Raw genomic sequence first — 27,650 nt, 5'->3', positions numbered from 1 at the left:
GGCTGTGGCGTGCAGGAACGACGCGACCCGCTTCCGAGAGAGCCAGCCATTTGCCTGCCCACTGCCTCTCCCTGGCTGTCGGCCGGCCGGCCGGCCAGCCCGCTGAAGCAATGCAGCAAGAGCTGGCCCCCCAGGACACAAAGGGCCCAGCGGCAGCCACGCATGGCCCTGTGCCTAGGACTCCTCATCTCTAAGCTGAGAGTAAGAACCGTCCCATCCCAGCCGGAGGGAGAAGGCCCGTGGCCTTGCAGACAGTGTGTCGGGTAGCTTGTCTCTGCCCTGCCATCCATCAGTCCGTCCTGGGTGGTTCAGTGGGCACGTCCCATGAGGACATCTCCATGACGGCTGGACTAGGCCCCACGTGTCCCCGCTGTATTCCCAGGACCAGCACAGTGAGCGTGTGAGTGAGTGGAAGAAAGCACTCCCCCATCATGGGTGGCTCTCCAACAGGTCATTTCCAGCAGCTCCCAGGACGGTGCTCAGGGCCAGCCTCCTCCCTTCTCCACACCCCTGCATACTCTCCTGTCAGCTCACGGAAAGTCAAGCATGAGAAAACCCTCAGGGTTCATAAAAACATGGTGTGCCCACACCACACTTTCTCCAAGAAGTTCTGTACGGTCTGTAAGTCTCCAGACCTTTCTGCTACTGTTCTGAGGATTAGTAAAAAAACAAGCAAAAAAATCCTGAAAAATCACAGTGCAGGGACTTCCTGGTGGCCCAGTGGGTAAGACTCCACGCTCCCAATGCAGGGGGCCCGGGTTTGATCCCTGGTCAGGAAACTAGATCCCGCGTCTGCAGCTAAGACCCGGCACAGCCAAATAAATAAGTCTTTTTTTTTTTTTTTTAAATCACAGTGCAATATTGTTTTGCAATCCCCCCTTTGAAGAATCTAGAATCTGATGAAAATGATAAAAGATTTGACGATGACTTAAAAAAAAAAAAAGCAGCGTTTTAAAAAGCACTTTATTTTAATAAAGAGATCAATAAACTTTTTAAATGGATGCAAAAGTAAATATTAATTCGGCATATTAAAGATGTCTGCTCTGACAGTCATCTGAGCAGAGACTAAAGCCTATTTTTATCTGACAGAACTTCAGAAAACAGGTCTATTATCCTTAAAAATGTAATGCCGGCTTTGTCGGCCCAAGAGGAGAAGCCACTCCTCCTGGAGTTTTCCTGTATTCTCATGTGAATTCCAGCACGTCTGAAGAACCTATCATGGAATCTCGCTCACACCACACCTCCATCACCTTCGTACAAATGGCAACAGGAAGAATAAAACGGCATTCTTTGACTTTTCAGATTTTTTACTGGGGACTCTCACAAGGCCACCGGGTTGGCTGAGCTGGGGCAATCATGTCCTCAAACCCCAGCTTCTCGCACTTCTCAAAACAAGGGTTGACAGGTGAGGCCCCTCCTTGCCTTTTCCTCGTGAGATTCTGAGTCCGGGATGGTGGTGACCCAGGCTGGGAGAAAGAAGAACGAATAGAAAATTCTCCTCCCCACCCTGGAGAGAGTGGGTGGGAAGCAAATGGACCATCACCAATGCCCCCACCCCAAACCTGCCCCGTGTCTCCACTGACTGTGGGATCGACTCGGCCAAACCCACAGGCTCTGTGACACCAAGCAGTGGGGAGCCTGCAGGTCCTCAACCACGCCGTGCCTGTCCAGTCCTGGCCTGCCCCTGGGTACACCCATCTAGCAAAATACGTTTGTTTTTTTTTAGAAAAAATGTCCAAGTGCTTATTTATTTACTTATTTTTAAAATAATTATTGGAGTAGAGTGCATTTAAAATGTTTCAGGTGTACAGCACAGTGAATCAGTTGTACATATATATATGTCCATTCTTTTCCAGATTCTTTTCTCATACAGGTTATTACAGAATATTGAGTGGAGCTCCCTGTGCTGTACAGTGGAGCTCCCTGTGCTGTACAGTAGGTCCTTGTTGGTGATCTATTTTATATATAGTAGTGTGTATATGTTAATCCCAGTCTCCTGATGTATCACTTCCCCCCGTTTCCCCTTTAGTAACCAAAAGCTTGATTGTGATGCCCATGAGTCTGCTTCTGTTTTGTAAGTAAGTTCATCTGTATCATTTGTTACTAGATTCCCCATATAAGTGATATCATATGATAAATAGTTGTCTTTCTCTAACTTCACTTAGTGTGATAATCTCTAGGTCCAGCCATGTTGCTGCAAATGGCATTATTTCATTCTTTTTTATGGCTGCGTTCCATTGTATGTATGTACCACACCTTCTTTATCCGTTCCTCTGTCGCTGGACACTTAGGTTGCTTCCACGTCTTGGCTATTGTAAATAGTGCTGCAGTGAACATCGGGGGTGCATGTGTCTTTTCGAATTATAGTTTTGTCTGGATGGATGCCCAGGAGTGGGATTGCTGGGTCATATGGAAATTCTATTTTTAGTTTTTTAAGGCACCTCCATTCTGTTCTCCGTAGTGGCTGCACCAATTTACATTCCCACCAACAGTGTAGGAGGTTTCCCTTTTCTCCACGCCCTCTCCAGCATTTATTGTTTGTGGACTTTTTAACGATGCCCATTCTAACTGGTGTGAGGTGGTAACTCATTGTAGTTTTGATTTGCATTTCTCTAATGATTAGCGATGTTGAGCATCTTTTCATGTGCCTCTTGGCCATCTGTGTGTCTTCTTTGGGGAAATGTCTATTTAGATCTGCTGCCCATTTCTTTATTGGGATTTTGTTGTTTTTCTGATACTGAGCTGCATGAGCTGTTTGTATATTTTGGAGATTAATCCCTTGTCGGTCACTTTGTTTGCAAATATTTTCTCCCATTCTCTGGGTTGTCTTTTCACTTTGTTTATGGTTTCTTTTGCTGTGCAAAAGCTTTTAAGTTTAATTAGGTCCCATTTGTTTATTTTTGTTTTTATTTTCATTACTGTAGGAGGTGGATCAAAAAAGGTATTCTGTGATCTATAACAGAGTGTTATGTCTGTGTTTTCCTCTAAGAGTTTTAGACTATCCAGTCTTACATCTTAGGTCTTTAGAGTTTAAATTGTGTTTGGTGTTACAGTGTTCTAATTTCATTCTCTTACATGCAGTTGTCCAGTTTCCCCAGCACCACTTTTTTTTCTTAGCGATTGATTGATTTTAACCACTTATTGAAGAGACTGTATTTTCTCCATTGTATATTCTTGCTGCCTTTGTCATAGATTAGTTGATCACAGGTGCGTGGGTTTATCTATGGACTCTGTATCGTATTCCATTGATCTGTATTTCTGTTTTTGGGCCAGTACCGTACTGACTTGATTACTGTTGCTTTGTAGTATAGTCTGAAGTCAGGAAGCCAGATTCCTCCAGCTCAGTTTTTCTTTCTTAAGATTGCTTTGGCTGTTCGGGGTCTTTTGTGTTTCCATACAAATTTTTAAAGTTTTTGTTCTAGTTCTGTGAAAAATGCCATGGGTATCAAGTGCTTTGTAATTACGAAAGTGATTTTAAGTGGTCGTAGAGATACATTATCCTGCACATTGGAAGGTCAGTGCGATATTGTGAACCAGAAAGCCAAGCAAGCCGTTGTTTTCAGGCTCCTATCTGGCTTTTGATTAGTATCATGATTGAGGGTAAATATGTGGATAAGTTTTTGGGGGAGTAGATGCACGTTATTTGCTAGTAAATAGGGTAGGTTCTTCCAGGGCCAAAACTGGGACTTCTCTGTTGGAATCCCACTATGTTGAAGGGTAGAATTTGGTGTGCAGTGGGGTCAGTTTTTAAAAATTTTATGTGTATTTTACCACAATTTAAAAAAATTTTACTGAAGTATAAGTTGATTTACAATGTTGTTCTAATTTCCGCTGGACAGCACAGCAATTCAGTTATATATTTTTTTTTCGTGTTTTTCTCCATTATGGTTTATCACAGGATTTTGAATATAGCTCCCTGTGCTGTACAGTAGGATCTTTTGTGTATCCATTCTGTATATAATAGTTTCCACCCGCTAATCCCAAACTCCCAGTCCATCCCTCCCCCAGCCACCCCCTTGGCAACCACAAGTTCTGTTCTGTGAATCTGTTTCTTTTTCAGATAGGTTCACTTGTGTTGTATCTTAGATGCCACATACAAGTGCTATCATACTGTATCTATCTGTCTTTCTCTAACTTCACTTAGTGTGATAATCTCTAGGTCCAGCCGTGTTGCTGCAAATGGCATTTCATTCTTGTTTATGGCTGGGCAGTGTTCCACCGTGTATATGTACCACACCTTCTTTATCCGTTCCTCTGCTGACGGACATTTAGGTTATTTCCATGTGTTGGCTACCGTTGAGTAGTGCTGCTATGAACATAAGGGTGCGGGTATCTGTTCGAATTATTGTTTTGACTGGATATATGCTCAGGAGTGGGAGTGCGGGATCATATGGTGAGTCTATTTTTAGTTTTTTAAGGAACCTCCATACTGTTCTCCATAGTGGCTGCACCAACTTACATTCCCCCCAACTGGCAGTGTAGGAAGGTTCCCTTTTCTCCACACTGAGTGGGGTCATCTTTGACTGCAAGGAGTACTGGGGCTAGGGGACCAGCATAGTGGTGAGAAGCTGACACATCTCACCCCATGTTCCCCAGTCAACTCCAGCTGCCCTCCCACGTTCCACGTCGGAGGCCCACGAATGGGTTGACTGAATCGAAGCCACGGTCAAAAAGCTGGTGCCATCCACAATTATTTTTTGAACTTGTGGTTTATATCCTGCCCACTTTATAAAAAAAAAAAAAAAAAAAGATTCAAGGCAGTTTACAATAGGACAATTAACTTAAAAAGGGCAATTAAAAGTACAAATATTTTAAAAACAGGTCAAAACCATTTAGAATGAAGAAGAGAGAGGTATGTCAGATGACTTAATTACAGAAATGAAAAAATAAACTTAGCTCTAAGCTTCCTGGCAACAAAGGCCCCAAAGGAAAGTTTTCATTGTCTGAAGATGAAAACACACCAGTTCACCTGGCAATGGAAATGTTCTCCTGGCACCAAATTCTAGGAAGACGATGCGTTCTTCTAAAAACCCAAGCGTTGTGCTTTCACTTATTAAAGGAAGGCTGGTATCCAGGTGTCTTTAAATCTTATTAACATGCTTAAAAGTAGACACTTCACTGAATCAAGCATATGAAATGATAACGCTATAGCTCTAACCAAAGTTAAACTGATCTTCTACTCCAGATTTCTGTTCTGGAAACAGCTGTTTGCTAATAAAACTGAATGCCAGGTCTTTGGAAATATCAAGTATCCCCAAATACTGAAAGAATCATAGCAACTAATGGTAATTAGGGGAAAATGCAGGAAATAAATGTTTTAATCACAAGTTATAGTTACAGCCTCCAGAGCATCTGGTGCAAGTTTCAATGCTTACACCTGAACGGTAGACGTGGGGCACAGCTCTGTTCCCCTGTCACGTCCTCAGAGGACGCCCTTACTAAATGAAGAGCAGGGGTAAAGCCTTCCACCCCAGGTCAGAGGGATCCACATCCTTAAATAATTACGACAGTAATTGTAATAATGAAATTCTAGACGTGGGCGGGGCGGGGTGAGAGAGAGAGACTTAAACTGTGATCTGTTGGTTTTCTCTGAAAAAAGGTCTCTGGTGTGAGGCGCAAATATCTGGAAACATGCGGAAGACCTGGTCTGGCAGGGGCTCCTCGGGAGCCTGCATCACGGAGCCGGCGCTGCAGCTCTTCCCAGCCTCTTCCACCAGCTGTCGGACGTAGAGCTGCTCGATCTGGAGGGACACGCACCACAAGGTCAGAGGTGGAGGTGGGGAGTGAGGTGGGCCTCTCTGATTACCCGGGTCTGGAGCCATCCATCAGAGCCTCCAGGCCTCCAGTGGATGAATGAACAAGCAGTCGTATGTATACTCTCCCCGCAGTGCTCCAGTCTGGCGAGCCGGGGTCCAGAATTCCACCGGTTAGAGTTCATGTCTTGGACTAGAGTTAAACAAGGGCTGGCAAAGCGCTAATCTGTCAACTTAGACCTTCAGGGGCAACTCCTTCTGAAAAGGAGGTTTTGAGTTTTAAACAACAACCTAAACAAAAGGAGGGGAAACAACGTGGACTCTGAGAGTCCTGGAACATGAGAAGATAGTTCAGGGGTGAAAAGAGTCTCCTTCCCCCACCTGAAGCGCTCGTCCAAGCCTGCACGCGGGTGGAGCTCCCCCCGGGCCCTGCTGCCTGGTCCCCTGCCAGACGTGCAGGCTGCAAGGTCTGGACGCGAGCCCTGAAGCCGCCGGTTCTCACCTGCACGAGAATGAGCTTGGAGCGCAGCGGGGTCATATCCGGAAACTCCTCTCCGAAGCACAGCACCACCCTGCTGTCGGGAAGCCGGCTCTGGCTGTTGTAGAACTGCTGCAGCTCTGCGGGGACACCAGCGCAGGGGAAGGTGTCGGCGAATCCTGGCCTTGCGACCCCCCTCGGCCAGGTGGGCTCAGGGCTTTCGCACCTGCGCTCGTCCCCCTTCGCGGGGCCCCTTCTACAGAAAGCCCCCGGGAGTTCTCTGGCCAGCGGCCTCAGGGGACCAGGGTGACTGATTTCACACGTCCCGACCTTCCAGGAGGAACTCGCGGGCGTGGGATCCTAGCCACACGCCTCCCAGGATGACGGCAGCCTCGGGCAGCGCTCCCCTGCACAAGGTCACTGTCTCAGGACGTGGACACGGCTGCCCGGGGACCTTGCCAAGCTGCAGATTCTGACCGCGCAGGCCCGAGCTGGGGCCTGAGACTCTGTGTCAGTAACCAGCTCCCAGGGCCCGGGGACAGCCCCCAACGACGTGGCAAGGCGCTAAGTTCCTTAATCCTCTGACAGCCGCACAGGGAAAGAACCGCACAGGCGCTCCCTCTGCGGGCACCCCCTCTAGACGCCGGGAGTCAGGCAGGGAGGGGCCTGGGTGGCTCGGGGAGAACGGGCAGGGTTCAAACGCAGGGCCGCCCTGCTGCCCCCTGGCTGGGGCCTCTCCTCCGCGGGCCACCCCTGGACGCACAGGTGGGAGGGAGGCGGGTCGGGACTGACCTCGGAAGAACTGGCTGGTGTCGAAGACCTTGACCACCTCGTCGCGCTCCAGCTTGTTGGGGCCACCCCTGCCCGCCGCGGCGTTGCCGCTGTAGAACACGCGGCCCTGGCACTGCCGCTTGACCAGCACGCCCTGCCGGCTGCTGTGCAGGAGGACGCCACGCTCCAGGTGCCCAAACAGCTTCCGTGTCACCTGCCGCTGCCGCTCACTGGGGATGGCGTCGGCCGGCGGGAAGCGCACCAGCTCCAGGCCCTCGGGCCCACACAGCTTGCCGCCGGGCAGGCCGGGCTGGCCCAGGGACAGGCGGCAGCCCTCGGGGCACGTGGTGGTGGTCTGGCCCACCAGCTTGCCCCCGTAGTAGAAGCTGATGACCATCTGGGAGAAGGCTGTGGGGAGACGGGGACAGGTCAGGGGCCGCGGGAGAAGGGGCCCCGGTCCCTTCTGTGCCAACGTGGCCGGAGCCTGCCTTCCTCCCAAGGGGGGGGTGCGGCTTAACCCTGGGAATCTTCGGCATTCTGGGGAAGTTCACGCACCCCTTCTAGAAATAATGTTTTTATAAGCATGAATAAAAGCACAGAATCACTAAGGAAGCCAGTGATTCAAAACACAGTAAAAATTGCTGGAGGGTCCTCCCTCCCTCTGGGGATGGTCTCTGTAATTTACAAGTCACGGTTGAGGGTAAACGATGTTGTGACAACTTAAATTCTTCGGAAAATAACTCCATCTCACAGGCCCTGCTCTACCACTATCGTGTACACAACATACAATTTATACTAGATGTATACGCACATATATACACATGCACGTATACGAATGTACATACATATGTACACACGCAAACACACACACACACAGTACTGCCTACGTTCATAATGGAAGGAAATGCTAGATTTGATTTCCAGGTTAGTGAAAACAAAGATGTAACCTTTTTCCTGACAGATTCACAGTCGCCTTGGGGTTCCCTGAATTTCCAATTAAGAATCGCTCCAAAACCTTTCCTCCAAACCTGTTCTCAGGAAGAAGTCTGAAAAGTACTCAAGTTAAGGCAACGTTTCCCTAAATGTGCCACACGTAAGATGACTGGGGGGCGGGGGGAGACAGCATTACATAAATGAAGAGGTTATTCCATTTTCAATATTCTCTCCATCTCTGATCAAAGAAAGCCCTAGTTTGGTGCCGATGGACCCTTAACACGTAATTCTGATAACCTCCCTTTCAAACGAGGCGGAGAACTCGAGCCTCTGAGCCTTGGGTGGCGGTAATATAACGGCCAGAATTTCTGAACAGTGTGTCTGGTTGCCCCTGGCTTTGCTTTGGCCTCCGAGTTCCTACTTACAGCAAGCGGCACGGGTTCCACCTTTACAGGCAATGACAGATGGTCCCCATTTAAATTCAACTTAATTTTTTAAAAGTGAAACTTAGAGAAAAGTCAGACATTAATAATAGTCCAGGCGGTACCCAGATATGAAAACCAACTGCGAAGGCGGGGCTCACGTGACCACTGTTTGGGAACCTCTAAACTAAGGCGGGAGTGAAGACAACAGGCAGTCCAGGGACACCCGCAGAGGGAGCTGCATCTTTCTTACTACCTTAAGCTACAAGAAGTACACACACTACCAATGAGCTTGGTGAGTTCAGGGCACCTTCCCAGTGCCCCAGACCCGCCGAGGGCTGCCTCTGGAGCCACACAAGCTGTGAGTGGCCCAACTCCGTGGTGCCCCCGAGAGCTGTGCAGCGCACCAGCTGCCCCACTGTCAGGGGCGGCCCCGCGAGCAGCCACCCGCCTGGCCTGGGTTAACGCTGCCGTGCACTCCTGATTCCTCGGACCCGCCCACTGGGCTCCGCTCAAACGGCACAACTCCCTGGTCCGTACCCCAGGCTCCGTTTTCTCCCAGGTCGGAGTTCAGTGGCGTTCCCAAATCACGCGGGGTTGTGGGTCAGGGCTTCAGGTGGTCCAGTCCAACGCGTTTACTTGACATTTGGGGAAACTGAGGCCCGAGCGGGCTCAGCAGCACCCGCATCCCAGCCCGCATCTCGTCCCCCGCTCACCACCCTCCCCACGTGCCGTGTCTGCACCACCTAATGCTCCGCGCTCCTCTCCCCACACTCCAGAGCAATTCTGACCTTTGTCCCAAATGGATGAAATGCTCCAGATTGACTCTGCCACCGCTCTGCTCCTTTGCCCTGTCATCGCCCAGGCCTTATCTCATGCCAGCGGCTCTGGGCCGTGCGAACAGCTGCTGCACAGGTGCTCCAGACAGGCCCAGGAGGGCTGTGCTGAGGGGCGGCGCGGGCTGGCAAGGCCTGAGCGGGGACACACGGCCGCTCCAGCCGAGCGGTGGAGGCCCCGGAGGAGAAGCGCCTCAGCCCGGCCACCGGGGAGCGCAGGCCAGCCTTCCTGCGGACCTAAGAGCCGCACGGCAACCCCGTCCTGCGCCCGGTTTAGCCACTCGCCCACCGAGGACAGCCCTGCTGGGGGTCAGTCTGACCACGCTGGCGGCTCAGCACAGATGTCAGGGGCACGGGCTCTGGAGCCTGGGCGCCTGGCGTGTGGCCCCAGCTGGGTTGCCCGGGCAGCAGCTCCACCACTCCGAGCCTCAGTCTCCCCATCAGCAGAGTGGAGACGACGGCCCCACCCCGCCGGGCAGCTGTGAGGACAGTGTGGGCTCGCATTTGTGCCCGGCACGTGTAAGCACCGTGTAAGCGATGGTTAAATAAACTGGGACGACGGGACAAAAGACGAGCTGCGCAGATGAGACCCTTGAAGTTATGTCCCATCCCTGGTCTCACAGCCGTACCTGGTGCTGAGCCCAGTGGTGGGGACCCATTAGCATATTGAGTCCTCAAAGCGACCCCTTGAGATGGAGACTACCATTTTCCAGGTAAGCAAACCGGGGCATAGACAAGTGAAGGCGCTCGCCCCGACGACGCGACTGCCAATTTGGGGGCCTGGACCCAGCCCTCCCCAGCAGGCCAGCTCCTTGCCTGCCACTCCCGCCACTCTTGACAGTTCCAGACGATGCCCTTGACCCTGGTCACTTCAACGACACAGTCGAGAGCACACGCTGGCGGCCCGAGGCGCGTGTGGATCCGCCAGCACAGTGGGGTGCTGTCAACACGTGTCTGTAGCCAGCGTTTTACATGGGATGTTTCACATAAAAATCCAGACCTCTGGTTTCTCTACAGTAAACGGGGAAAGCAAGGCCGGCTGGGTCTGCGAGTCCACAGGGCAGCGCGGTGGGCATGGGGTTCCACTTTGCCACACTCCCTACCGCTCCCTGGCGCCTTTCACCTGTCCGTTTCACTCACTGCCTCCGCCCTTGCCAGCTTATTCACCTAGTGAATGGGTGTGTGAACGGAACAGAGGGACCGAAGGGACCGAAGTCCACAACTTCTACAAGAACGTTTTAGGACTTTCTCGGCACGAGGCAGTGGCTGTGAGTCTCCTCACACGTGGGGCACTGAGAAGCTCTGGAACAACACGGGAAACTTCCTCCCTAAACCGTCTTCGCTCACCCAGATGCCGCAGCCCTGTGCCCGGCTACTCTTCTGCCCACAGAAAGCATCAGTCAGCAGACTCCCTGGGCCACGGCCCCGTGACCCAGGCAGAAAGAGGTCTCAACAACAGGCTCGCACCAGATGCCTGGGTTTGAGCCCTGCACCCCTCTTCCCAGCCGTGGGACCTCCGGCCAGCAACTTAACCTCTAAGCCTGTTCGTTTCCTCTTCTGTGAAGATGGAGTTCTAACAGCCCCCAGCTCGCAGGGCTGCCGTGCAATGCTTAAGAGCTCTGAGAACAGGAGGGTGGTTCGCTTTATAATCTTCTGGCCTGGGTGAGACCTGGCTCCGCCCCCGCCCCCCCAATACACCCGTCCCCTGAGGGCCTTGGTCGAGACACTGCTCCCTGAGCCCCGTTTCCTCCGCTACACCAGGAGGCCCGAAGCCCGCAGCCCTAACGTCCTGTGGCCCATCTTGATGAGTCAAGCCGCTCGCTTCTCACAGAACAGGGCAGCTACTGGGGAAGACACCGCCTTCCTCTGCCCTGAAGATGCCACCGATGAGCCCGAATGTAAATTCCAGAATCCCCAGCAAAACTAGACGACCGTGTGGCCCAGGCCACCTCTGCCCGCAAGGGACAGGGGCACGGACGGAACGGCCCAGCTCGGCGGCCCACGAGCTGCGTGACACAGGGTTTCTGAGCCTGTGCAGTGGGAACAGTAACGGCAGCTACCTAGAGCTGCTGCCGTACTGAGATGAGGCCGTGCAAGTCTCAGCACGGATCCTGGCACCCAGCTAGCACCAGCTTCACCACCACCACCACCTCCGTCGTCATCAACACCGTCACCACTGTCGTCGTCGTCACTGTTATTAGCATCCCTATCGCTACAGGCTTGGGTGTGGGAGAGGGTATGTCAGTAAAGGAGACTGACCCGAGGAACGCTGACCAATTATGTCCCTACCAGAAAGCTGTAATAACACTTCGTTAAAACCTCAGAGCACGCTGGTGAGGTGGCTGTCACCGTTGTTCCTACTTTATAGGTGAGGTGCCTGAAGTTCCGAACGGTTCCGTTACTCCACCTGGGGTCACACAGAGCTGGGCCTCGAGCGTGTCTGTGCCCACGCTCTTCCTCCTGCATAATTACACCCAGAAAGAACTCTCTGGGTCTGTTGGTCCGACCCAAGACGAAGCCAAGAAGACCACCACTTGTTCCCGAGCCAAACGGTGAGAAGGAATCGGACTCCCAACTGCCGACACTGGATCGCGCTCGTCCGCAACCCTCGTGGGCCCCCACGGGTCCGCAGAGCTTTGTTCAGAGAGCTCGCCTGGCCCACCCCCGGCCCGCCCCGAGCCCCTCCGTACCTGCATGGTGCGCGTCGTAGGTGCTGTACCCTGGCACCAGCGGCAGGCCTGCTGGAGAGAGACAAAAGCAGCGTGAGACCCAGCCAGACCCCCAGCCGTGTGCGGGGACCCAGTCTCCTTAGGAGCCGCACGTGCGTGCTCCAGAGGCCCCGCCGCAGGCTTCCGCCGCATTCAGGGTGTTCCCTCCCGGCACAGCGACCCTTGTTTCATAAAGCCAGACCTCAACCCGACGGGCGGGCAGGGGGAGGAGCCTTCCCCCGTGCTGTGGGATCTCTGATCTTGTGTGGGCGTGACACCATGGGGCCACACTTCCTTCCCGCCCCAGGGTCTGCTCCTGAAATACCCCTGGACTGCGGCCCCTCCCCCGGGCCTTGCCCCGGTGGGGAGCCCGGAGCCCAGCGGGTGTTCCCGGTCGCGCAGCCGCAGCACAGGGACCTGGGGCGACGTTGTCCCCCAGCAGCCTGGCCAACTCTGAGGCCGCTAGGCCAGCTGTCACCTCCCGGTCTCCCACAGCGGACAGCGGGGCAGAGAGGCTCGTGCCCACGGAGGGAGGGTCGTTTCAAGGAGCGGGGGCGGGGGGTATGAGAAGCTAAGAAGAGGACGAAGGCCTCACTCAGTCCTCACGACCCCGGGGGGGCAGGTCCCGGTGTCTCCATTTTATAGTCAAGGAAACTGAGGCTCGAATAAGATACGCAACTTCCCGGCATGGGATTCGAATCCAGGGCTCCAAGCTCTCCCCATCTCAGGGGAGATCCTTGGCTCTCAGGGGTCCTCACGTCACAAGACTGTCCTAACGGACCTACGAGCCCCGCTGCATCTTCCCTCTGGTGTCCCGCCCCTCCGTCCACCCTTCCCAGGGGCACGGCGGGGCGCGCGACCGCCGACGGGAAGGACACTGTGCCTCCAGGGGACAGTGGCAAGTGGGGCGCAAAGGCGTGGTTGGGCTGTGCCCTCGGGCCCGGAAGCCACGCCAGCTCCCTGGGCTCAGTCACCTTCAGGAAAATAGGGATCACGGCAGCCTGCCCGCCCACCCACCCCAAGCGGAAAGGAGTGAAGGCCTGAAGGCCGGTAGCCACGGGAACACCTGTTGGGGGGCGAGGCGCCCTCACCTGCGCTGGGCTGCTGCATCCACCAGTCTGGGAGGAGCTGACTCCTGCAGGCCTCGGGCGGGGAGGGGCTCCTTTTGACCATCCCCATGTAATCGTCCACGGGAGGCTGGGGCGGGGGCGAGAGAGGAGAGCGGTGCTGTCACTGGGTTTCCAGACTTAACTAAAACCACGTTGTCCTCTCTATCGCACGAGATGAAGCAAAGTTTCACTTTGCATCTTGAAAGATCCAAGACAATAAATCCACCAGGCTGAGCGGCCAAACCACGAGACCGAAGCATTGGCCTCTGCGGGGCCCCTCCTGTGTCCACTGGCCTTTTCCACGGAAGTGCCTATTGCAAAACCGAATGGCCAGGTCACGCAGCTGCCCTCACGCCCTGGGGAAGCACACGGTGACCTCAGACACAGTCTCCCGCGCTCCAGCCCATCTCACTCCACGCGCCACGTCTAGACTTTCCACCTCTGACCCATTCCTTAAAGGAGGCTGGCAAATCCAATTAGAAAACGTTCTGAAACCTGCTCTCGCTGTGATCCTCACGTGCCAACGCAAGTATCTCACTCTCTTAGCTGAGCTGGCTGGAAAGCCTTGTACGGAAAACGGGACATCACTGGAAAGAAGTGAAGCCAGGAATTCGCTGGGTCTCTGCCAGAGCCCACCCAGAGACTCACCAGCTGCCATCTGCAGGACAGCCGGGCAGCCCGGAGGAGGCTGCATTGTGTTATCTGCGTTCTCCCCCTCAAAGCACTCCCAACGATTCTATTATTGCCATTTGAGTGCCGAGAAGAATCTGTAGAGCACCCACACCCCCTTTTGCAAGGCCGTGTGGAATAATTTTAGCTAGGCAATGTCGGCCTTGCAACATGCACAAAAACACAGCTATGAAGCGAAAGGTAGCTAAAACTAGTATTCAAAAACCCAAGTGTTTTGCCTAAGGAGACCCCATTAAGCCTGCACTTATAGCCTATGAACTATGCGCTTGTGTACGATTCTAATAAGCCTGGTTATATGGCTTTCCACCCCATCAAGGACTGAGAGCTGCATGTTAGCAAACGGGCAGTCCCCCAGCGCGAGAGCTGTACCATGATCCGTCTCATGGCGACAACCCCCAGCAGCAAAGAACGTTTACTTTTTCACTACAGCCTGCCTGGAAAGGCAAGGGAATGTATGGTGCCATTCAACATGTGTAAAACATGACAAGTTTAGAGGGAACTTCACTGATGCAGAGCCGGCAGCTCGGCCCCAGCCCTCGGGATGAAGGACAGGCTGTAAGCTGCAGGGGGCTGACCAGCGGGCCGAGGCTGGCCTCGCGAGGACGGCGGGTCCTCACGCCCCATCCCTGAGCGAGCGAGAGCGCGAGGCCCCGGATGCCTCGGCAGAGCATTCGGGATGGGGCCGCTCTCCGCTGCTCTCCACCGAACACGCGCAGCTTCTGGCGGGGCCGGACGTCCGGAAACGCTGCCCCCACTCACCTCCTTGATCAGCTCGTCGATTTCGGAGCGACCGCACTCCATCTCTGTGGCTTCACTAACGCAACCGGGAGCCACCACGCCTAATTTGCCTACGGAAAAACGGACAAACGCGTGACAGCCGGCCCTGGGGCATCACAACCATCATCAAGGCCACAGTCAGAGGCTTTTTCTTAAGGCTAGGCTGAAGGAAACGGAAGCCAATATGCGTCTTCAGTGGTTTGGGAAAGGCCGAGAAATCCTTCTCCTCCCATGCTGCTTCAGTCATCTGGTCAGCAGGCACACGGGAAGCTGGCCGCTGCTCCGTCCAGCACTCAGAGGACCAAGGCAGCACATTGGTCTCTTCCTTCTATCTGCTGAGATCTAAGATGAACTCACGTCTGATCTACTCTACACCTCACAGAGGTTAAAGTTAACAGCTAGAGCATCTGAAGACACGCAGAGATTTCCCGGCAAAATGTGTTTGCAGGTTGGAGTCTTTTTTTTTTTTTTTTTTAATTTAACGGGCAGGAAACCTCATTTTGGCCTCTCCCAATAGACATGTGCGCATCTGTGCACGCACACGGCGCACCGTAAAGGCCCGCGGGTGCCCAGGCTGGAACCCGCCTGCAGCGGGAACCGTCTAAAGGCACACGGGCGTTCCCACGACAAGCACTCTGGACCCGGCTAGTTTCTTCCCCCCTCTCAGGCCTCTTCCCCAGCCAGAAACTCACATTTATCCATGTGAGATGTATTACGACCAACAAACACTCATTTGCTGGAATTCATCAGTCCCAATCATCTGTAGAATTGACCCACTGTTTCATCCGGACTGAATACTGATTCGATTTTGATTTGAAAAAAATCACTCAGAAGCTGCTGATGGGGGAAGCAGGGGGCAGGTGGGGCGCCCCCAGAGTAGCCGGCAAACCACTGAGGTACCGAGGAGAGTGTGCCCACCTAGACATTATGCAAATGCGAAGCTCCTCTGCCCCCTGAGAACCGCTGCTTCTGTAACATCCACCCCTGCAGGTGATGCTGGCTGCGCTCCGAGCTATAAACAAGCCAGGGTCGCCTGCCCGTTCAAGCTTGGCTGACCCTGTGGGTGGGAGGATTAAGAGAAACTTCTCTATTCCTTCAAGTCACAATTTATTATACTTGGTGATGATGAAAAATTTATCCCAAACTGGAAGTAAGATGGCAATAGAGCATCCCAGAGTATTAGCTTAAGAGGTGTCCCCCTAAGGGCCATCGGATTCTCCGTGGGGAAGATCAGTTTGTTTGACTTCCTACTGATTACCCATTAGGGTTCAGACTCAGCAGAGTTAGGTGTTAATTCACAGACACCTAAGTTACAAATGATCACTAGAGAAGATCACCCCCAACTACGGTTGTGCTGCCCGGGCAGGACACTCACAGGTTCGGCTCAGCCTTCGGCCTTTCGCTGACCGTGCGCACCTGTGTCGCATGTTCTGTGAAGCAGTCTTAGATGGCAGCACGCTGGTGCCCTCGTTAATGAGTTCAACAGCTCTCCGCCCCAGGCTCACCATTTCTGAGAGTCACGATTTTAACTTTAAAAATTACGTATCAACACTTTCAACGTCCCTGCGGTGGGAAGAGCCCCCTCAGAAACTCAGAATTCCTGCCCAGCCCTAGGCAGTTTTCAAGGGTTCTGTTTTCTTCCCAGCATTACTGGACGACTAACTAAGCAGCTACGGAGGAAAGGATGCTGTGCCAAGATTCTAACTGCTACATCAAATGGCTAAGAAAGTCAGCGTTTCTAACTAGGGGTGGTAATTAGGTCTCATCTCCTGGGCCAGCTCTATCTGTAGCAGCTGCAGAGCACAGCACTTTGAAAACGCCTGAGGCCAGATCTGAGCTCAACACATCCTGATCGATTAGTGATGTCTGACCAGAGCAGCGCGTGGACAGCAGGACGGCGGGATGTGAGGCAGGTTTCTGCTATTCTGCTTTAATCTCCTCACAATTGCTTTCCTGGGATTTTACAGCGGGAGGAGACTTCAGGAATTATCACAGCTGGGGGTTCCCAAACAACGGTCAGGATCTAATATCTAGAAGCATATCCCATCTCCAGCAACTAAGCCAGCGGTGCGCCATCTGCAAGTTCATTCACGAACTCTGCCCTCAACCCCTATCAGCCATCCCTTCTTTGTCCACCTTATTTTCTCCTAGCCTGCTCCGCGAGCTGCTAGAAAACAAAAGGAATCCCTCATCGGCACTGTTCGGGGAGCCTTGCTCCCGTCCAAGCCCGTTGCCAAGCCCCAGGGAGGCCCCAGCGCTTGCTCCTGGGCCAACTGTCAGCGAGCAGCAACGCCAGCTGCCACCCCGCCTCCCGCCCCTCCCTCCCGTCCGCTGCCTCTCAACTGGAAGCTGCCACAGTGGGCAGATGGTGGGTGAGGTCAGCGGAAGGAGACCTCAACCTCTGCTGACATAAAGGAGAGAACTATTTGTTTAGCTGCACCCCGTGGGCGGCGACTCGAACCCCAGACCCAGGCGGCCTCCACTGGGCCAAGTGCCCATAAAGAAAGGATACTTACATTTTTGCTCCTCCTCGGGGACGATTCGGTAAACTTTATACGGTTCAGAAATGTCCAGCTGGGACCGGTCTGTCACTTCCTCAAAATCCGGGCTCTTGTTCAAAGCACAGCGTAACCTCGTCTTCCATGTGGCCGGCTCGGCCTTGTCCCCTTCCTTAAACTTCCCTTTAAAAACGGCCCAGGCCTGAAGGAAGGAAAGAAAACACATGAAGTACCCATTTGGCCCCGGGACCATGCACACCCAGGGCCACGGGCAGGCCCTGCTCTGCTCGCCCTCCTGAAGGTCCTCAGTCAAGGATTTCAGGGCTCAGGGACCCCAATCAGACCACTTCCTCTGACAGAAGTGAAAAGACCCAGGTGGGGGGGGGGCCCCGGGGAGGGGTTTCCGGAACTCGAACCCAGGCCCAAGGACACACACACATATATCTTGGATCTGTCCCCTGCAAATCCTCCCCTGGACCAGAGGGCCAGGAGGAGCCTGAGGTCAAGTAGTGCAAAGAGGAAGTTGCACATGGTTTCACTAGAATGTTCAAAACAAAGAACAATTTGTTGCTTTTTCAAATCAACCTCTAGCTAAAACGTAGCACGAAAAGGGAACATTTGCAAAGAAGTCTGAATGTGGTCATCCACTGCCCTGCTACTTTTAACAGAAATTTTGTTTTGCATTTTGGCGTTCATTCTAACCTTCCCCACCCCCTTCTCCCCTACCGCTCCCCAGGGTACTGTTTAAAATGCAAAGAAATGTTTTCCCTCTCTGTGGGTTTTTTTTACAGCTCTGTTTTCTGACCTCTCCAAGCCTTAGAATCTGAACTAGGACCAGAAATTCAAAGCGGGAAACTTTAAGTCAAAATGTAAAATGGGGCAGTATTTAAAAAAAAAAAAAAAAAAATTAAAAACACGTGGATGGGCACAGTTTTTAGATTTCAAAATTGGAATACCCATACACCAATCAGAGGGTCACTACTGTCAGGTGAAACTGACGTTTGGTGTCAGGCAAAATCAGACACGTCTTCCAGCCTAAAATAACAGGAGATCTGGAGGGAATTCTCAACCCTCACCGGGGAAAATGAAATGCTAAGAGCTGACTTTCCCCAAGGTGACCCAGTCCGGGATTAAAAACCAGCTGTTCCGACTTCCAACCCAAGGAATTTCTACTTCAGCAAGCAGCAGGCAGGTGTTCCCAAGCTTAATGCATATACCGATCCCCTGGGAAGCTCGTTAAGATGCGGATTCCTGGGCCCTGCCCCTCAAGAGTCTCCTTGGGTACCTGTGGGTTAGGTCTGGGAACCCATATCTTTAGCCAACATCCCAGTGATTCTGACTTAGGTGGCCAGGAACTCCATAACACCCTGAGTCAGATTCCCATTTAAAATAGTCCCGGTACGGCTTCCCTGGTGGTGCAGTGGTTAAGAATCCACCTGCCAATACAGGGGACACAGGTTCGAGCCCTGGTCCGGGCAGATCCCACATGTCGCGGAGCAACTAAGCCCGTGAGCCACAACTACTGAGCCTGCGCTCTAGAGCCGCGAGCCACTACTACTGAAGCCTGTGTGCCTAGAGCCCGTGCTCCACAACAAGAGAAGCCATTGCAAAGAGAAGCCCACGCACCGCAAGGAAGAATAGCCCCCACTCGCCGCAACTAGAGAAAGCCCGCGTGCAGCAACAAAGACCCAACGCAGCCAAATAAATAAATAAATAAAATTTGTAAAATCGCCCTGGCTTTTCCCCCGATGTAAGACAAGTTCAGTGCCTGTGCTCTCTGCTCAGCTGCCGCCCTAAGCTCAGAGTCTGCAGTCTTACCCGAGGTAAAGGAACCGGAGAAGCTCCCTTACTCCTACTAGTGAGCACGCAGAGTCATTTCCTCCTCACAGACGCAGGACTCCCCTTTAGAAACGTGTTTAAAAGTAAATGGCTTTCAAGCCTTTCCCGTCTTTTTCTCTTCGTTTATTAACTGCGTCACAGACCAAGCACTGATTTACGTTTTTCATAGAAATTTAAGTGTAAACTGTGTACACACTGAACAGTAATTTCAAATGTGCATTTACGTTAAATGCGGTTTCTCCGCCTGGCACTAATGACATTTGGGGCTGGATCACTCTTCGGGGTGGGGGCCACCCTGGGCATGGTGGGAGGTCCAGCAGCATCCCTGGCGTCTACCCACTAGTGTCAGTAGCATCCCCTCTCCCCGCCGTGACACCCAGAACATCTCCAGACACTACCAACTGTCCCCTAAGGACGTACTATCATGACTCACACGCATCCCCATTTGAGAACCACTGAGCTGGTGATCCGCGTTACCAATGGGACTGGAAGACCGTGGATTTGGGGGCCATATTAGGCCGGCTGGGGTGTATCCAGAGCTGCACAGCCCACGGGGCACTGCCGTGGGCACTCGTCCATTCAAAGCTCACGCTCACCCCATCAGGAAAGCCAGACCCAAAGGGCAAAGCAGGGCCCCACAGTCAGGACGTGCACCGGGCTGCATCGGGTGCCCCACCGCCAGCCTGCCCTGAGCCCTCGCAGGGCTCTCCGGCCAGCTCGAAAATACCAGCTTACCTGGGTGATCTCTCAGGACTCTTCAAGAGCAAATGCTAGACAGAACAGAGGGATCTGAGGCCCGTCAACAGCCACGCAGCGGCTCAGAATACACCAGAACCTACGTCTCCCCTGTCCGTGCGCTGCTCTGCACTCGTCAGCAGCCAGCGTTAAACCCGGGACCACCGGCTCTTCCCCATTTAACATTATTGTCTCATAGAGAACAGACCTGTGGTTGCCAAGGGGGAAGGATGATTGGGGGTTTGGGATTAGCAGATGCAAACTATTAAATACAGAATGGATAAGAAACAAGGCCCTACTGTAGAGCACTGGGAACTATATTGAATTTCCTGTGATAAACGAGAATGGAAAAGAATATGAAAAAGAATATATATGTGTAACTGAGCCATTTTGCTGTGCAGCAGAAATTAACACAACACTGTAAACCAACTTCAATAAAATTTAAAAACAACAGAAAACAAACATTACTGTCTCATTCTGTGCTTTAAAAGTCAAATGCGATTTTCTTCCTCGAAGGCCTGCTGAATTGGAAATACCTGCTACGAAGTGCGTTCTAATTTATTCAGGCCTGTCAAAAGCCTGGTCAATGGCAGAACAATTAACGAGTCGTAACCCTCAGTTAACTAGATCTTCCCCCTCAACTTTATGAAAAGGAGGCAAAATACTTTTTTAAGAATAAGTATGAGCTGATATCAGGGCCTCATCATACAGTCAGGGATAATACAAAATGAGCTAATGTCTTTTTCAATCTCCTGTGTCTGGTCCACACCACGAAGCTGCCCTCACAATGACACCTGCAGACAATGAAGGATTCTCTGGTATAAGTGGCTTCTTACGATCCCTAAGTCAGGAAAGCAGGCTCATTTTTTTTCTCTTAACTCATACATTTTTGAAAGGTTTTCTTTGAATGTTTGCAACAAAAGGTTCTCTACTTAAACAGAAAATCCCCAAGATGGCTCAAGGCCTGACTGCTGGCTTCTTCCAACAGCAGAGCTCTGTTGGTGGACATGGCAGAGACGTGCCCCTTGGTGGATGGAAGTAAGCACCACTTGGGGACAGGCCAGACAGGTCTTCCACCACGTGCGTGTCCACCAGCCCAGGATGTCACCCTTCGGGTGGCTGCCCAGCTCTGGGTGGGCGCCTGGTCTCCCTCCCGCCCCCATTCCTGCCGAGATTGTAGACTCATTTCAGATTGCCACACTGAGGGACTGCGTAATCAACGGAAACATTGGGAATCTTGCACATTTTTCTCAACGCTGTTGAAACGGCCATGAAGAACATTGCATAAGATGTATAAATCTGGGGCTCTATTTCATTACCCCCCAGAGCAAAGTGGGAGCAGGGTGAAAGGAGAGGCCTGCATCTCCGCCGGCAAGCCACAAGCAGGGCTGTGCAGCCACTGGTCTCACCCCCAGTCCCCTTCTGAAGCAGTTTTACTGATGGTCAGCCTCCAACTGTGCCCTTAGCACCCCCACACCTCTGCTTCAATCTGTTCATCCTGGCCACAGTCCACTCCTAGCAGGCTTCTCAATGGGGAGGGGGGCACCTGGCAATGTCAGAGGCATTTTTTGTTGTCACAGTGGGGCAGAGGGTGCTACTGGCATCTAGAAGGTCAAGGCCAGGATGCTGCTAACACCCTCTTAGGTGCACGAGATGGACCCACACAAGGAACAATCTGGCCCCGGGTGGCGGAGCCCTGGCTTACAGCCATCTATGATCGAGAATTCCCAATCGACTGGCTGGACCTTGGGCAATACTAAAATATAAATGGAGACATTCCCAAGAGAAATTCACCGAGATGCCAAAGGCAAAAAGCTTCTCTGAGAGAGGAATCCACGATGCCACCAAGGAGGAGAAAGGAGGCGTGAGCAGTGCCCAGGCTCCCGAGCGGGGGTCCCTGAAGGGAAGAAACCTGCCGGATGGATGTCCAGGCCACGAGGGCCCCCTTGAAGGTGAGCGCAGAACGTCCGCACGCGCCCGCTTTTCTCGGAGGGGCAGGCAACTGGCACCAGATTGTCAAAGAGCTCTGTGACCCGCGTTACACAGTAACAGAAGCGCTAAGACGTGCAGCCCCGCTGCAAACACCAGGCAGAGACGTGAAGGACTGAAATGCCTCACAAGCCAGCTCTGACCCATCAGTGCTCTGCTCTGGGGCCCAGGTATAATCTCTGTCATTTTGGCTGTGTTGGGGACAGTCATCCCAGCTAAGGGTCCGGTGCTGTGCTGAGGTCCTGCAGGCCTTTGCTCCCCTCACTCATGCACGCCTGGGGTCTGGCTGTGCGCCCCCCACACCCTGCTCAGCCTCCTGGCTCCTTCCCACACTCACTCACTCTCCCCTCCTGGACTCTGGCCCCCAAATGCCCACAGAACAAGCACCTATAGCAGCAGTTTGCAACCCAGATTCGGAGTCGGATCACCTCTGATATGTCTGTCTGCAAACACGGAGGCCTGGCCTCACCTTGGACCTGGGGCTCCAAATCTCCCAAGGGGCGGAGCCCGCACTGCCGTGACCCTGATGACCCGGCTGGGCTGCAGAGCTGGGATGCCCTGGCTCCCCTGCCTGAATCGAGGTGATGGGTACGGCTAGGGGTTGGGAGCCCGGGCTCACGGCTGGGATGCCTGGGTTCAAACGCTGGCTCCATCATCCAAGAGCTGGGAGATCTTGGACAAGTCACATCTCCTCTCGGAGCCTCTACAGAACAAGGACAGGAGCGGCACCTACTGCACAGGACCGTGTGAGAGGAAAACAAATAAAACACATGCGGCTGGGCCTAGCACAGAGCAAACTCTCCGTCAGTGCTGCTGTCTCAGTGCACGTGGTGGAACTACACAGCAGCTCGCTCCACGCTTGGGGTTACTGATGATTCTCAAGGGAAGTGGACTAGTTTTAGACACCAGCTGCAGGTTCAGGACACCCACATGACCTGGTCCCAGAAGTGATGACAGATGGTGTCTCTCTCATCTGAGCTGACCCTACACTGCCAAGCAGAAGTAGCACCTCTGAAAGAATGAAGAATTAAACCTTTCCTAGAATTCTAAATGGAATTTAGGGGGCAGCCCGGGGGAAAAGGTCTCAGTGTAAAAGAAGTATTTTCTCTCTGTGGTTGCCAGTCCTCATGCAAAAGAAACGGTAGCACAAGGGAAGAAAGTACCCTCTGTTTTCCTCATCGGAAAATGCCAACAATATACAACGTACCGGGAAAGTGGTTAAATCGTATGACAGGTGTAAAATCACCTACTATATACTTTTTGAGACACATGCTGCACTCATTTGTTTTAAAAAAACTGGATTAACTTTCAAGCAAATAAGCAAGACATCAATCACTCAACAGCTCCACCAGGAGCTCACGATGTGGCAGGGAGGCCAAGCCACTACCTTGAAGATGGAGGCGTCCACTTCCTGGTTGTAATCCTGTTTGCCAGCGTGTTTCCAAGGGATCCGGAACATGCTCTTCTCGTCGTTCTCCCAGATCAGCCCTGGGTACATGGCACTGTCGATCTGCTCGATCAGCCACTGCCGCAGCCGCCGGCCGCCGTTGCGGTCACACATCCTTGGAAAGAGAAAACATGGCCTGTGAAATCACACAGCCGTCTAATGACTCACAGCACCCCAGGTACTCAACAGCCAAGCACTGCTAACAGGAAAATCAGAGGATCACAACACAGGTGCCAGCTTGGGGGAAACCCACGGATCCAGGAACTCTGGGCCACCTGCTGTGAGAAGACAATGCCGGCTTCCATGCCGGCTTCCAGGGCCTCCAACCCTGAATGGAAACTGAAAGCTCACTGGGAAATCTGCAGCTGTGCATCACACATGTGGCCCCGACTAAGGCTCTGGCTGTGCTCTTTCCAGCTTTCACCCCCTGTTCTGTTTCACGCAAACACAGCCGCATCTGAGAGCATCACTCATCGTTCCAGTTTTAGCAGGAGATGGGGGAAATCACTTTCACCTTTTCAGGTGCCCTCAATGAGCAGTCCATCACTCTGAGACCCAATTCCATGACTTAATGCCCCACTGGACCAGCATGCGCGAGCAAACATGACATCTGTGCTCTCCGAGAAACAAGAATCCTCAAGGCTATCCCTTCTAGATTGCCCCTTCACAGCTGGTTTGGGAATGGGACCAAGCTGGGGTCCCATTCAAGTCTCACCATCTCTCAGCTGGGTGAGCCTGGAATTTAACCTCGGAGTGTCAGCTACGCTGGCTGACACACCAGGATAAGTGCAGGTACCGGGCGTTGTCATGGTGAGGACTCAGATGACACATATAGGAGCACCTCACACAGTGCCTGGACCTGAGAAGATTCTCTTTAAATAACACATGTTGTTACTACTGTCCCAACTTTCCTCCTCAGGAACTCTTACGACCAACTGGGAGATAGAGGACAAGAGTGAGGAAAACAACTGCAGTGATAGAACAGAGCAAAGCTAGCCTCTCCCAGAATGCACCAGAAATCTGGGGGCCTCAACACCCCGGGCGCCCAAAGACACCCTTGGGAAGAACATTCTAGCCAGAGCAGACAGCTTTCCCAACAGCACAGAGAAAGAGAGCGCGACCGTGCCATATCGACTCACAGCCCACGTTTACAAGAACAGGGTGGAAATCCCCTAGGCGGTTGGACAGACGCCCACCCCAAAAAAAACAGCATTTCAGTTCTTCCGATTAAAATGTGACCGCTTCGGGCCAACAAATTTGAAACAATCACCAGTGACAAGACATAACATCCCTAAGAACATGGTCACATCCAGAGCCATCCTGGTCCGTAAATCAAGAAGTGTGTGTGTGTTTTGGACACTCCAGCCACCCCACAGATGGCTATGCCGTCGGTGAAGGGGTCCAGGTCCCAGGTAGGAAGAGAGAAGGTGAGGGCCCATGAGCGCCACCTGTAACTTTTTCATCCAATTAACTCCAGCTGCCCGTTTGTGGATTCAAAAGGAGTGAAGCGTGTGAAATGGGAACTAGACTTCGATTTGGAAACTGTAGACCCCAGCGAAGGCTTTTCTCTAACTAGCTCTTGGGAAAGTCACCTGACCATCTCTCTGGGGCTCTCCTCATTGGCAAAGTGCATGGATCTCAGAAGTCCCAGAATTTGAAAACAGTCCCTCGTGTTTATAAACTGGAAGGGACAGATGTGGAGGGGACACCTGGTGAGAGAGATGAAACGACACCACCACGCACCCCAGAAAATAACTTGGCAGGGCAGAGATTCCCACAGAGCTTTCCTGGAGGAAAGATGGAGCATCTCCCCTCACTTGAGGAAGGAGCTGTGTGGAGGAGGGCGAAAGGGGTCAGAACACAAAAGAAGGCTGGTGTCTGCGCATCTGTCGATTAAATGAAATGTTCCCGCTCGTTAGCATTTTCCTCACCCCCTTAGTACAAAGTTCATAAACTGGAGTCCGTGCTCCAGGAGCCTCCTGAAATAAAAAGCAAAGTTTTGTTTGTACAGGCATTTTTCTAGAAAGCGGGTCGACACCTTCTCATCAGGATTTCTAACGGATTCATAACCCCCAAACTGTTAAGGACGAATCTCGTGGTGATTTATAAGAAGAAAAAAAAAAAGGTAAGAGAATGGCATTGAGAGGAAGAGTGAGTCAGAGAACTTGAAAATACTCTAGAAATCATCTAATCCAGCCCCCGCTTCATTCAAAAGACAAAAACTCTGAGGCCCAGAGAGACATCCCAACCCCCAAGGCCCCCAGCAGGATCTCATTTTACTCACCCTGCAGAGAAAAGCCACGGTTAAGTGAGAGGATCTCAGCACATGGACAGCTCACCTGAATTGTCGCCGAACCCCCCCCCTCCAAGATTCTAAGTGGCGTTAAAAGCCCGATTCTCTTACAGTATGATCCATAACGAGTTACTGAACACTAACAAAATCCCACCAAAAACAGAGCCAGGAAACGTTTATAAGCCCAGTCACATGTTTAAAACTTCCTCTTCCTTGATTTTTAGGTAATAATTCTCTTTATGGCCAAGTCCTATCTGGAGCTAATCTGCATGAGCTATAAATCGGCCGGGGATCAGGCTCCCCAGGCAGGAGGTGATAAGAGGCTGCCCTGGGCCCACCCAACCCGGATTCCAGGAAAGGCCTGAGAGGTGGTGCAGGTGCAGGACTCACCTTCCCCACGTCTCTCAGGGCGCCTGGTCATTTGCCCTGGACACCCATAAGACCCAAAGCACAAAAGCCATTTCTCCTTCTGGTCCCAATCTTGCTGAAATACCTAAACCTCTCCCAATTCTCTCGAGAGGAAACTGCGTAATCTAAAAGGACTGTCATTCAAGGGCTGGCTCCTAACTTGGCTTTCAGAAAAGGTGGGTTACATCCCTCGTACGCTGGGGGGTAGTTTAAACTCTGGAAAATCCAGTCTCTAGTTTCCATTCACAAAGCACTTCACCACTCTGGGTAAGGAGCACACCTCACCTTAGAAAAGTCTGCCCTTTGCCCTGGGGCTCATGTTACACCAAAATGCTCTTTTAGCCGTGAGCCCTAAGGAGACTTTCTTGCCAGGAACGACCGGGCTATTACGGAAGCAAAGGACCTCCACCCGCACTCAGAAATCTTACTTGTCATCGATGAGAATTCAAAAATCCAGCCCGCCCCGCTTCACAATCTAACCCCACCAGCGCGGCTGGACAAGAGGCAGTTTCACAGTTATGACTCCAGCCCGGTTCCAAGAGCAGGATTTGAGCGGGAAAGGAGCAGGTCTTATAACAAGGGGGTCAATATTTCCCTGCATCGTACGAGCCATTCTAAAATTTTCCATGCAAACCAGATTTTAAGAAAAACGAGATTATTTTAAAGCATCAGCCGATCTCTGGGAGCAACCGCACCTGGATGCTCGGTTCGGATTCAGGAGAAAACGAGGAGAGAGAAAACAGACCAAGACTGCACGGCCGCTGCCTCCGCGCCAGCCGACGTCCGCGCCCCCGGCCCGAGCTCCCAGCCCACCGCCTACCTGCGCCGCCTCCCGCCGTCCGCGCCCCAGGCCCCGGGCCCACCTGCGCCACCCGCCGCCGCCCGCGCCCCAGGCCCACCTGCGCCGCCGCCCGCCGTCTGCGCCCCAGGCCCAGGACCCCCAGCCCGCCGTCCGCGCCCCTGGTGCTCCAGCCCGCCGCCCACCTGCGCCGCCGCCAGCCGTCGGCCGCCGCCCGCGTTCCCACGCCCGTCGCCGAGCTCCGGAGATGCGCCGTGGCCCCGGGCGCCCGCGCTAATTTAAGGCCGGGGGCGGGCCCGGCGCGCAGAGCGACGGCCGTGCCGGCCAATAGGCGCGGAAGGGCGGGAGGGGCCGCCCAATGGGAGCGGCGCGCCTGGCCCGCCTTCTTCGAAGCGCTCGGCTTTCCGAGAAATCACTTTGCTCGGAGGCGTCGGCGGCCGAACGGTTCGTGAGTCTTCCGGGGTTCGTTCCGGGGGTCCCGGGAGTGTCCGCAGGAATTCCCGAGGGCCGCGGGGGCGTCCGTCGGCCCAGGTCAAGGTTAGGGCGGATGGTGGGTACCAGATGGCGTAAGTCAGGCCAGTTGGGGCTGAGGCAGGGGGTCAGACGGCGGAGGTCGGGGCCGAGGTGGAGGCCTACCAGCGCAGGTCAAGGCTGGGATGGTAGGGGCCCCGAGGTCGGTGATGCACACGGCCAGGGGTCCCCGCAGTGTGGCTCCCGCGCCACCACCATCTCTGCTAGTGTGGCCGAAGTTCCTGGAGCTGCTGTGGGCCAGCTGAAGACGTGTCTGAAACCACTGCCCTCTGAACATGGGAAATAAAAGCGGCAGTGTCTAGCTGTTAAGGCTAGAATGTCCAACTAGGGAAATTTTCATCATAAATTCTTTTCCCCAGAAAACATGGGTTGTGTTGAGAAGGGTCCCCTGTGTATCTGTGTCAGCGTCCAGCCTCTCCTGCATGTCAGCCGGCACTTACTGTAAACATGGGAGTGGAGTGGGGGAACAGAAATGAGAAACAAAGTCCTGGAAATGAAAAGAAGAAGACTTGTTTTTCCATGTTCTGTTCTGGGGTAGCCTTAGAATAGAGAAAAGCGAGATTCTTCATTGACTTTTATGCCTAGTTGGTGAATCATACACAAGCAGCAGTGTTCATCGGGCCATTTTGTTCAT

The 27,650-nt window shown here is 53.0% G+C and overlaps 1 protein-coding gene across 2 annotated transcripts; it reads right to left on the bottom strand.

Moving 5' to 3' along the window:
• Positions 1-4,690: 4,690 nt before the first annotated feature.
• On the bottom strand, positions 4,691-26,733 carry IRF8 (interferon regulatory factor 8). Of its 2 annotated transcripts, none has more exons than XM_032614251.1 (9): positions 26,671-26,733; positions 22,926-23,100; positions 16,994-17,177; positions 14,460-14,548; positions 12,993-13,098; positions 11,884-11,934; positions 7,024-7,410; positions 6,256-6,371; positions 4,691-5,741 (listed from the first exon to the last, which is right to left on the bottom strand). In XM_032614251.1, the coding sequence occupies exons 2-9, from the start codon at positions 23,097-23,099 to the stop codon at positions 5,565-5,567; spliced, it is 1,284 nt and encodes a 427-aa protein (XP_032470142.1). In that variant the 5' UTR covers position 23,100; positions 26,671-26,733; the 3' UTR covers positions 4,691-5,564. The 2 variants fall into 2 exon arrangements, with proteins under 2 accessions (XP_032470142.1, XP_032470144.1); XM_032614253.1 differs by having other exon boundaries at positions 11,884-11,931.
• Between the last annotated feature and the right edge of the window lie 917 nt (positions 26,734-27,650).

This window comes from Phocoena sinus, chromosome 19, assembly GCF_008692025.1.
Source record: "Phocoena sinus isolate mPhoSin1 chromosome 19, mPhoSin1.pri, whole genome shotgun sequence".
Lineage (NCBI taxonomy): Eukaryota > Metazoa > Chordata > Mammalia > Artiodactyla > Phocoenidae > Phocoena > Phocoena sinus.
This window is presented reverse-complemented; position numbering and strand designations above follow the sequence as displayed.

Excerpts from the sequence above, each read along its gene's own strand:
- IRF8 (XM_032614251.1), bottom strand. The coding sequence starts at position 23,099 with ATGTGTGACCGCAACGGCGGCCGGCGGCTGCGGCAGTGGCTGATCGAG. Across the intron at positions 11,935-12,992 it reads GATGCAGCAGCCCAGCGCAG|CAGGCCTGCCGCTGGTGCCA; the intron begins GTGAGGGCGCCT and ends GTCTCTCTCCAG. Across the intron at positions 6,372-7,023 it reads CACCAGCCAGTTCTTCCGAG|AGCTGCAGCAGTTCTACAAC; the intron begins GTCAGTCCCGAC and ends GTGTCCCCGCAG.